The 12404-nt window shown below is 34.5% G+C and overlaps 2 protein-coding genes across 4 annotated transcripts in view; one reads left to right on the top strand and one right to left on the bottom strand.

The window, feature by feature from the left end:
• The window catches only part of MACC1 (MET transcriptional regulator MACC1), a 538854-nt gene that overhangs the window by 296898 nt on the left and 229552 nt on the right, over window positions 1–12404 (bottom strand). The window lies entirely within an intron of this gene.
• Window positions 1–12404, top strand: part of ITGB8 (integrin subunit beta 8) — an 84042-nt gene that overhangs the window by 24822 nt on the left and 46816 nt on the right. Inside the window, exons 2-3 of the mRNA XM_015080381.3 lie at window positions 1562–1647; window positions 7214–7385. Of these exons, the coding sequence (XP_014935867.1) occupies window positions 1562–1647; window positions 7214–7385 (258 nt within the window). The remainder of the gene's footprint in view (window positions 1–1561; window positions 1648–7213; window positions 7386–12404) is intronic.

Here is a 12404-nt window from a genome sequence, read left to right as displayed (position 1 = left end):
AGTGTTCAGGAAGGATAGTTTTGGCTTAACCTGTTGGTTGTCTGGGGAAATACAGAGGAAGGGTGCTCACTATTACCCCACTTAGTACCTCTCTGCTATATTTACTCTCTTGGAGTTTCTCTTTTTATCTTCCCACTGCCAAAGCCCACCACATGCCACCTCTAGGTCACAGCAGCTTTAATCCTGTATTGTAGAATGTTGGGGCAAGTTGAGAGAGAAGAAAAAGAAAAACTGATTGGATGGGGACAACCAGAAATTTTGTGGGTTCCATCCCTTTTCAAACTACCACATCCCTGTGTGATTGTATATACACACACAAACACACATGGCCCTCTTTCATTACATTTTTTAAAAAGATAAACACAGATTAGAAGAAAAAAAGTGAAGTGTCAAAGAGACATACTAGATATCACTGCCTTTATGGAGTCATCCTTAAACATACCCTCTCCCCGCAACCCCTATCCTTCCCTCCAGAGCAGAGAGGCCCCTAACTGTGTGCCCATAGTGCCTTGGTGATATCTCTCGTTGTGCTTATCACATTGTATTTTATTGTGTGCCTATATAGTTATCTGCTCACCCAGACTGTGAACTACTTACAGCTAGAATGTCTGTGTTATTTACTGTATGCCTGTGGGTGAGATGAATAAAATGCTGTGATTTCCAGTGTCCAGTGATTTCATAGTAAAGGATGGACTGTAGGAAGTATGTGATTATTCCACTAAAAACTCATGGTAAAATAATTTATGACTCATGCTTTATTATATTTTATGTGTTTAAGCTCATAATGATAAGCCTCCTTATAATGATACAAAGTAGTTAGTGGCTAGGGATAAAGGTAAATAGTTTCCAGGCACAGCCACGTTACTAAAATGTCACAGCCAAGTGGGAATCTATGGACAAGTGAATTGGTCACAATCTGGAAGTGATCTAGTAAGAAAAATTACATTGGGTAAACTAAACTCATTCAGTTACTTTGTATCTAAAATGCTGAATCATGCTGCTACATTTGGTTCTGATATCCATCAAGCCAAAGTAATCAATATTAACACAATCAGAATCCCCATTTATTCTATATGTCATCATTTCTCAAGAAATCAAGATCATTTTTCAGAAAGTTAATTCACTATAACCCAACATGGATTGACATGTTCAGATTGGGGTCAGTGTATGACTATTTTTACAGGGAAAAATTCTAGATCCAAAAATGCCTCATTAGTTCAGATAATATGAAATATAGTGAAACTTTAGCACACTAAAAAAATGTGCATCGTCTTTTACTATTGTAGTAGAATTCAAGCCAAACCCCAAACCTACCTAAATTACATTTTAATCACCCTACTTTTTTCCAACCTTACAAAACCAAATAATAACTATCCAGGAAATGTATCTGTTAATTGTTATGTAGTTAACCTTACCCCTTCCCAAAGAAATTATGTATTTTTTAGTGTCATGTACTTAAAACTATTGGTCAGCTTATTTCGGTTTTCAAAATACATTTTGGTTTAGAATTGTATATACTTCTCAATATGAGAGTAACACCTCATTTTATCCTCCATTACAGAAGACAATAGATGTACATCCTCGAATGCAGCTTCCTGCACCAAGTGCCTTGCTCTGGGTCCGGAATGTGGATGGTGTGCTCAAGAGGTGTGCCTTTTTCTTTCTTATTTTCTTTCTTCTTTCTTCCTTTCTCTTCTCTTCTCTTTTCTCTTCTTTTCTCTTTCCCTGTTCTTCACAGTTGACTTCCCTAGGCATGATTTTATTGCCCTAATATTTTTTGCTTTGAAGGTGCATCAGGAAAAAGAAAGACAATGCTGAGCATCAGGAAAATTTTATTTGGTTGTATGCTTAGAAACAGCATATCTGGCTAACTGTAAAATAAAGTATAACCTTTTCATTAGGAAAATTATGGTAATTTTGAAATGAAGTGCAAGCCATTTTATGTTTTCCATCTGTCCTATAGAGAGAATTGGCAAACATAGATAGTGACTTTTGATAGGTCAGTAGGTTTTGTGTGAAATTCTTGCTACAGCTTGGGGCATTAGGTTATATATCCTACTTGGATTGTAGTCTTGTACTTGCTTATTAAAGAAAAGCAAGTTAGTTTATAGGGCTGTTTCATTTGTTTTTATTTGAAATACTTAAAGATAAGTTATTTACTCCATTTCATAACAATGTATATCAATTCATTAGTTACTTATGAAAAATGGGATGCTTTTCCTTTGACATGTGACCCTATTCGTGTGATACTGTGTACATTTAAATTCTGTGGAATGGAGAATAAATCAGAAATCTTTTATTGTTCAAAATTAGTGTTTTTATATTCTAACAAGAGAAACGTACCCCAATAACAAACTTCTTAGTAAAACAAATATAATGCATTCCTTCTTTCCTGGCTGTGAAGTTGTTTTGTGAATTTTTTCTTTTGTTGATATTCTTCCATCAGAACTACTTTACATAATAAGTTGCAATGAAGAAGCCATCTATAATCTGGAGTTCTTTTGTGAAATTACAGAGATAACTTTACATTTGTTTATGTAGCTCTTGGGAATTGGAACAAGGAGATATTTAATGACCTTTTGCTTGCTATGAAGATCTCTAGCTTTTGCGTTCTCTGATTTTGCTCAAAAACTGCACCTACCATCATCTTTCCAACATCTCCTGTTACTACTTGCCTATAACTTATGCATCTCCCAGAAGGAAAAAGAAAGCTAAAAAGTAGCAAAGGATGGTGGACATTACTTTCTTCTAAAGCAAGTTAGTAAAGAGACAGAGGAGGGGTAGTCTTAGCCATGTCTGAAAGTGTCTCCTACTGACAACCCAAAGGCTTCTTGGATATACTCTAGCCTTTACCAGTGAGGAAATCAGATGTCACTCGAAACTAGGCAGTGCTTCACCAGAACCCATGGAATGAGGCAATGTCAGAGAGAGGACAATTCCAGAATTTCTATGACAAGTCCCATCACCTCCTATGAGCCAAATGACCAGACAGAACTCACTCTATTCTCTGAGCCTTCCTTTCCTCATTTCTATAACCCTGAGTTTGGAATTTACTTCTAGGTTTTTCTGTCAAGAGTGTTTCATGGCTTTATATTTCCTGACCCTAGGCCAATACTCCATTTTAGATTTTCACTAAGGAAGCCATGAAGTTTGTGTCAACTTGATGTCAGCTGCTCAGAACTTTATTAAGTGTAGCTTAGAGGAACTCTCAAAAGATGATTAAGAAACCCAGCTGTCAGCCAAATGTAACATGCCAGCCATATAAAATTCCAAGTTCCAGAGAGACCCCTTTATCTGATATCGCCGCTGGCACAGAAAATCTGGAGAGGCTCAGTTATGGGAATAGCAAATGTCAGTCCTGCCACAAAAGGAAAGATTTTGAGTATTCAGAGAAATTGGTGGCCAAATGGCAAGAGGTAATCCAAGGAGAAATGTGAGGTGGCTGCCAGAGCACAGGAGGCAAACCCATGTCTGCTGTTGATCAAATGTTTCAGAAGAGGATCTCAGAAAACATTTGGAAATCACTTGGCTGTTTGTGTTCCAGAATATCCTTCTGTGTAGTACAGGGCCATCTAATTCATGTGTTGAAAATGCAGGCTCTGAAATGAGGTCAACTTGGGTTCAAATCCCAGGACCATCAGTTTCTAACCATATAAACTTGCATACATTACTCTAACTACTCTGAACCTCAGTTTTCCTTAGCTCTATAATGGAAATAAAAATTGTACCTATGACATACTGTTGTGAGGATTAAATGAAACCGTATGTGACAAGCATCTGACACAGGCATTGCTTAAGAAATGGAGTTGTTACTAAAAGAACTTGAGTGAGACTCCAAAGCAACTCATTCAGGTTTAGGAAACCAAGAGGACTGTGTTAAGAACACAACTTAGGGGGAAGCAACCAGTGTTAGGACTCAGCTACTAGCACATCATTAACAGAAGGAGCTGTCCACTCCCTGCAGGCTGACCTGACATCCTTGAGAAGAAGAATACAATGATTAATTTTGAAAGATTACCCACCATTAGACACATATGCAACTGATGTCTTTTATTTCTTAACCAATGAGAGTGGAGGTATGGGGAAAGAATAGGCTTTTGTTTTGTTTAGTTTTTTTTCTGTGTTCATGATCAGAATAGTTAAAACTAACAAATTAAGCTTGGTTTGTATAATTTTCAAGGCTGGTCAAAAGTAAAAGATCACTGGAAAATTTGGACAGGGTATATTCAATTTGCCTACATTCTTGTATAGCATGTTAACCTGATGTTCTAGATGTTTTGCCTGCTCTTTCTCTCCATGTTACATAAAAATAATTGTAAAATAATTAGGATGAAAAAGACCTTATCAGTATTGCCTAGTTTAACACATCAAGCTCCTTTTTAACATATGTAAAAGACTTGATGAGTTTTGAAGAATTCTCTTCTTCTCCTGCATGCTATGTCATACACAGATTGTGATCACATAGTCAGAAGTTCAGAGGGCAGCCTTCGAACGTAATTATACTAAAATACAACACAAAGGTATTCACCGTCAAAAGGAACATGATAGAGTTCTTTCATTTCCGTGCAGATTGCCATGTTTGGAAATCAGAAAGACTCAGAAATAAGAAGAAAAAGGTTTTCTTATTTTTTCCACAAATAATTATATTGAATGGATAAAAGTAACAAATGATGAAAAGCTACCTGAGGTGACTTCAAACCTGGGCTTTTCATTTACAAATGGGATTTAGATGCAGAAGGAGTATGGTTTTGCTTGTGTATTTCGTGTAGAAAAAATAAAACACAAGCATTAGAAGAAATTAAAATGACACAAAACACCACAAATTAAAAGGGTGTGGTTTCAAATTCTTTTCTTTTATACAAAGTGGAAAGTAGGCCGCAGTGGGCAGGGGCAGCATTCCATTCTTTATTTTGATGTCACGGTCTTTTCTTCCCTTCTCAAACCTAATTGTCAAATTGGCAGTGCTTTTCTAACTCAGTTTTTACAGCAGAGTAAAAACAGCCATGCTGATTCAGACATTGCAAAATAATTGAGACTGTTTTGCCTATTTCAGCAAAATGATTTGACATTTAAAGGTCAAATGGCATAGCGTGATGTATAGTTGCAGTGAATTAACCGTACTCCCTTCTTTTCCATTTCTGTGTACACAAATAACAGAATCCCTAGATGAAAAGAAAAATCAGAATTACTTGTATTTTATTTCTTTTCTTGATTTGAAGTCTTGGTGTTTTTCCATCTATTAAATGCATGTAGGCCTTTGTCTGTGGCCTGTCATGAACATAGAGGTACCAAGTCTTAAGTACCCTCAATATTGCTCAAACTCTAGGACAGGAAGGATCCTCTCATCTATCTTGGAGCTTTCTGAAGGAACGTGATACATATGATAGCAATATATGCCATCGTTCTTTGAGCTAAATCTTATATTGAGTACCTCTAAGTTTTATCAATGGACAGAATAAATTTGGATACAAGAAATTAAGGCTTTGGAGATTTTTAAACATCATGATAAAAATCTGGGTGTATGGTCAATAGCAAAGCAAATTGAATTTTTCTATTCCCATGAAGTCATTTACCAAATGACAGCTGGAAATCTTGATTGAAAAGAATATATCCTCTTAATATATCCTCTTAATATCTCTTAATATATTTATATTACAAGGGTGCTTCACACTCTAATTCAGGATCAGTACTGTAAATATCAGTACAGTAAATATTTTTTAAGTTTTATGGGCCACATACTGTTTCTCTTGTATGTTCTTTTTTAATCACTTAACAGCATTTAAAAGGTAGAATGCATTTTTTTTAGCACTCAAGCAATACAAAAACAGGGCATGAATTATTGTATTTGTACCACCAGGCCTAGTTTTTTGAACCCCTGTTCTAAATTAAGAGAGGAATTAAAATCTTTGTGTGAATGTTTTTATATTGCCTACCACCATCCCATCTATACCAGTGACACAGATGTTACTATTCATAATTAGTGATCTAATATTCAACTAATATTGAACTTGATAATTTCCTTCTTCCATAACCCTTTGAAATTCTATGCCTCCCCTAAATCTAATGCCTATAATAATTACATTTACTTGTTTAATGGCTGGATTCACCAATGGCCTATTGACTCTTTGACAAGGTCTCTGTCTTGTTCCATTCTGTATCCTCAGCACCTAAAAACTACTGACCCTGTGTAAGTATTCAATCTGTATTCTTTGATTGAATGATTAATTGGAAACCCAATTCCCTGGATCAGCTGAACTAAAGGAGGAATGACCGAATGTCAGATCATAATAGCCACTGCCAGTAAAATCACTGAGCAAATAATCTAGCTACTGTGTAAGCAAATGTTCCAAATAATTCAGGCCAACATTATATATAATAAAATATATTTCTATACTTTTTAATACATTTCCTGTTCTTAGGGGAAAACATGAATGGTTACATGAAAAATAAAAATATCAATTTTTTTCCTCAGGATAAGTTAAATTTTAAGCTTGTTCCACTAATTCCAAGTTTCTTGAATGGCTATTGAATAAAGATCAACTAACCAATGCTGAATGGTAATAAAAGTTCTAGATTCACTTGCAAATCCAGTATAATTTTAGCTCCAATTTTCTATCTTCCAGCCTCATTATGAACATCTTTCTTGGTTTATTAAATTATTTATAGGCTATTGTGTGTCTAAGATGGGGGATTTCGTGGTCTAAGAAATATACATCTCCAGTTCATCCTTTTGTGAATTTTCAGTACCTTACACTGGGCATGTGACTCCTGAGGACCCTCTCTCATATTCCGAACATAAAAATTTATAATGCATACACCAATTGGGTTATTTGAGAACTGAGACTTACATTTGGAATGAATGAATGGTCTATTTTGGATAAATTTTCTTTTGAAGTAGTCTTTCCAATGTAAAATATTTAGAAAGAATTAAGTTGGAATGATTTTACAGTGATCAGTTAACAATATTTAAAGTACTTGGTTTAAATCTCCTCTTTAATTTTCTTCTTTTTAGATAAGATTTAGGAATTAAAGCTTTATTTAAGACAAATTTTTTTAGTATTCTTTTTGGAAACAAGCAGATATTTTGAATAGTTGCATAAGTTTTGTGACATTGGAAGATGGCTTCTTTACAATATTTGCTGTGTGGTTTTCTTTGGTTATAATTGAGACGGTATGCACTAAAAACATGAGTGATTTTCCTTCTTTTAAACAGGATTTCATTTCAGGTGGATCAAGAAGTGAACGTTGTGATATTATTTCCAATTTAATAAGCAAAGGCTGCTCAATTGATTCGATAGAATACCCATCGGTGCATGTAATAGCAAGTGAAAATGAAATGAATACACAGGTGACACCAGGAGAAGTGTTGATCCAGCTGCGTCCAGGTTTGGTGATTTTCAAATAAATCTTGATGATTCAGACTTTAAATTACATTTAGCTTTATTTGCTTATATTTAATATTTTGTGAAAGGCAATATTATTGTAGTAGAAATAACAGCGGGCTCAGAATAAAGAAATCAGAATTCTGATCTTTTTTTTGTGCCTACAGCTAGCTAGCTGTGTGGCCTCGGACACTCTGCAAACCTGACCACATTATATTATAATTATGTGTTTCCAGACTTGATCACATTGTAGTGTAATTGTGTTCCAATTCCATTGCCAGCTCTTGAAGAAAGAGAACATGTTTTATTCCCCTTTTTCTCCAAAGCCTCACAGAGTGCTGGCTTTTAGTAAGCACTCTGTAAGTATATGTTGACTTGATTAGTTGATTAATTAATTAGTAAGAGATGTAAATTAAGCTAAGTCCTTAGAGCCTTTGCGATAAACTTTTAAACACAAAACTACAATTCATAATTATCATAATTGAGCTGCTTTGTGATGGCTCCTGAGAGTAACACATAGTTCTCCTCCTATACCTCTCTTATACTTCATTTCATCACATTGTATTACACAGTTTGGCACATGTAGTAGGCCACTGGAAATTACTCATTTTCTTCCACTGCTAGAAAATCCCAGTGTACAAGCTACATATGACAAGATAATTTCAGGTACATAGGTATGCATCAGTCAGTTAGATGCATTTAGATTTAAGCAGTATGCAATTGCCTTTAAGTCTTCATTATTTCATTCTGGGTGGTCTTGTCCTGGCATTAAATTTTTAAATAACCATTATTGACACATGACCTCCCTTTCCAAAGCTGAGCTATTTCTCCAGATTCTTCAATTACCAGAAAAACAAAGTCTATTTCTTTCTTGGCATCAGGCATATTCCCAGCTTCCAATTAAAACTATGCTCTTCACCATATAAAACAATTATACAGCCCAGTATGGACATATACAAGCAACAGTTGGAAAGGGATACACAAAAATGAAGGTAATTAGGTTGGTAAGATTATGCCATTCACCATCTTCTATTGCTACCATAACAAAATCGTGTACACTAGGGGACTTAAACGACAGAAATTTATTTTCTCACAGTCCTGGAAGTTGGAAAGTACAAGATCAAGGTACTGGCTGATTTCGTTCCTGGGGAAGGAGAAAAAGAGACACACAGAGAGAAGAAGATGGAGATGGAGGTCTCTGGTGTCTCTTCCCATAAGGGCACTAATCTCATTACGAGGGCCCCACCCTCATTACCTCATCTAAACCTAATTATCTCCAAAGGCTCCATCTCCAAACAACATCACATTATGGTTTAGGGATTCAACATGTAAATGTGGAGGGAACACAATTTGGTCCATAGCTCTTGATATATAAAATAACATTTTCAAAGGCCATGGAGTAATTTTAGATATTAGTCATATTTTAGACAAGAATATTTAATTCCAAAAAGCAAAAAAATATTTTTATAGGTCAATATGTGTGTACATTGTGCTATAATATTTGAAGTCAGTATAAGAGAATAAACAAATATTAAATAACAAAGAAAAGTTTCTCCTAAATAAAGTCTGTCTCCAAGAATAAATCAAAACTCTAGTCATAGACCATTTAATAATAACAATAACAACAACTGACATCAAAATACATGGGATGTCGGGCACCTAGGTGGCTCAGTCGGTTAAGCATCCAACTTCGGCTCAGGTCATGATCTCACAGTTTGTGAGTTCGAGCCCCACATCGGGCTCTATGCTGTCAGCTCAGAGCCTGGAGCCTGCTTCCAATTCTGTGTCTCCTTCTCTCTCTGCCCCTCCCCGACTTGTGCTCTGTCTCTCTCTGTCTCTCAAAAATAAATGTAAAAAAAAAAAGTTAAAAAAAATACATGGGATGTGAATGAAGTTGCTCCCAGAAAAATTAAGATCTTTAAATACTTTTATTATTAAAGAAGAATGAACAAAAATTAACTAAGCATCCAAATTAAGATATAGGAGTAAAAAAAAGGCCATAAGGAAAACAAGGGGAAGGAATTAATAAGTTAAGAAAAAAAATTAACAAAATGAAAAAGAGAAATAAAAAAGGAAAATGAATGTATAAATCCAAGAGCTAGTTCTTTTTAAAGTCCAATAAATAGACAAATTGCTGGCATAGCTAATTAAGAAAAGAAGAAAAGAAGTAAATAACCCAGTTATATAGATTATAGCCAGAGAAACAAATATTAAGGGAAAAAAGCCATTAAGAAAAAATTAATCACAAAAATCTATGGTAAAATGTATAAATCTTAATAATATAGGTAATTTTAAGGAACATATGCATGACTAATATTGACTCAAGAAGAGAGCGAGCCCTAAGAAAGCTAATAAAGATCAAAGAAATTAATAACATTATAAAAGTATAAAATACTCACATTAGGTCTAAATGTTTTCTTCAGAATAAATGATTTAATGTTCACCCAAACATTAGGAAATGCATTATACCTGTACTACATTAACTCTTCCATTAGTTTTAGAAAAGCCCTAGAAGCTACTCAGTTTGTACAAGGTTAGCATAACCCTAGTATTAAACCCTTAACATATTAGGAAATTACATTAAACCATATGTGATAAGAAAAACAATGCCAAAAGGAAAAAATATGTTTGTTATCTCAACAGATGCTGAAAAATTATACAATAAAATTTAGTGTCTATTCTGCCAAAATAAAAATTTAAGAATAGTTCCTTAATATATATTAAAATCCTTCTGGAAGTTTTATGTAAAAGCAGTGAGACAAGAAAACCAAATATGAGTTATAAATATTTTTAGAAGATAAAGCAAGATTATCATCATATGTCTATCTCATAAATCCAAGCAAATCAACCAAAAATAATTTTTAAAATAGAAAACAAAAAATAGGGGCACCTAGCTGGCTCAGTCCACAAAGCATTCAACTCTTGATCAGGGCCATGAGTTTGAGCTCCACCTTGGACCTAGAGTTTACTTAAAAAAAAAAAAATGAATAAAAAAAAATACCTCAGCCTTTGTTATATAAATAAGGTATGCATATTCAAATAAATATATAAATATGCACATAAATAAATTAATTAATTAAATGGCAGGTTTTTTAAAATATTCAAATCAATGGATTTCTTACATAATATTAAATATAATTTAAAAAGGGATAAATTCCTAGCAGCAATCTAAAACTCAAACTGTCTAGGGATAAACTTTAAAAAGAAAACATATAAGATCCACTGTGCTACCTAGAAGATATGAATAAATGCAGAAGAATTTTATGTTGCTGATTAGGAAGACAGTATTATGGCAGAAAGAGTTAAGATGCCAGAGTAGTAAGGGGATCCTGGGCTTCTCTCTTCTCTTGAACACAGCTAGGTCAACATCAAACCATTTTGGATACCTAGGAAATTGATCTGAGGATTAACAGAACAATCTTCATAATTTGAGAGAAAGAACGTGGCAGCTTCTCTTAACAAGCAAACCAAAACACACCTAGGATCTAGGACCTAAAGAATTATTTTTAATTTTTTAATTTTTATTTCATTCTATTATTACTGTTGTTGTTTCTTCCTCCAAAATGACAAGATGGAGGAATTCCCCTGAAAAGAAAGAACAGGAAGAAATTATGACCAGAGATTTAATCAATGCAGATGTAAGTAAGGTGTCGGAACCAGAATTTAAAACAATGATTTTAAGGATAGTAGCTGGGGTTGAAAAAAGCATAGAAGACACCAGAAAGTCACTTCCTGCAGAGATAAAAGAACTAAAATCTAGTCAGGCCAAAATTAAAAATACTATAACCAAGATGCAAACCCAAATGGAGGCCATAAAAATGAGGATGAATAAGGCAGAGGAGTGAAAGAACAATACAGCAGATAAAATTATGCAAAATAATGAAGCTGAAACAAGAGGGAAGCAAAGATCAGGGATCATGAAGACAGACTTAGGAAACTCAGTGATTTATTAAAATGTAATAACATTTGTATCACAGGAATCCCAGAAGACAAAAAAAGAGACAAAGGGGCAAAAGTTTATGTGAGTAAATTATTGCTGAAAACTTCTGTAATTTGGGGAGGGTGACAGACATCAAAATTCAAGAAGCACAGAGAACTCTCATTAAATGCAACAAAAGCTCATTATCTCTAATACATATCATAGTCAAATTCACAAAATACACAGACAAGGAAAGAATCCTGAAAGCAGCAAGGGAAAAAAAAAAGCCCTTAACCTACAGGGGAAGACAGATCAGGTTTGCAACAGATCTGTCCACAGAAACATGGCAGGCCAGAAAGGAGTTGCAAAAGATATTCAGTGTGCAGAATGTGAAAAAATATGCAGCCAAGAACACTCTACCCAGCAAGGCCATCATTCAGAAGAGAAGGAGAAATAAAAAGGTCCCAGACAAACAAAAACTAAAAGAGTTTGTGACCACTAAACCAGAACTACGATAAATTTTAAGGGGAACTCTGAGTGGAGGAAAAAAAAAGCAACAAAGACTAGAAAGGACCATAGAGCATCACCAGAAATATCAACTCCATAGGTAACACAATGGTACTAAATTCATATATTTCAATACTTACTCTGAATGAAAATGGATTAAATGCTCCAATCAAAAGACATAGGGTATCAGAATAGTTAAAAAAAGAAGATCTGTCTATATGCTGCCTGTAAGAGACTCATTTTAGACCTAAAGACACCTGCAGATTCAAAGTGAGGGGATAGAGAACCGTCTGTTATGCTAATGGACATCAATAGAAAGCTGGAGTAGCCATACTTATATCAGACAAACTAGATTTTAAAACAAAAGACTGTAACAAGAGATGAAAAAAGGCATTATATTGTAATTCACCGTCTATCCATCAAGAAGATCTAACAGTTGTAAATATTTATGCCCCCAACTTGAAGGAAACCAAATATATAAATCAATTAATAACAAACATAAACACACTGATAATAATCCAATAATAGTGTGGGACTATAACACCCCACTCACAGCAATGGATAGATCATTGAAGTAGAAAATCAACAAGGAAGCA

This window comes from Acinonyx jubatus, chromosome A2 (genome assembly GCF_027475565.1).
Source record: "Acinonyx jubatus isolate Ajub_Pintada_27869175 chromosome A2, VMU_Ajub_asm_v1.0, whole genome shotgun sequence".
In the NCBI taxonomy this organism is placed as follows: Eukaryota; Metazoa; Chordata; class Mammalia; order Carnivora; family Felidae; genus Acinonyx; species Acinonyx jubatus.
The sequence above is the reverse complement of the archived record's forward strand: the minus strand, read 5'-3'. Positions and strand labels throughout refer to the sequence as shown.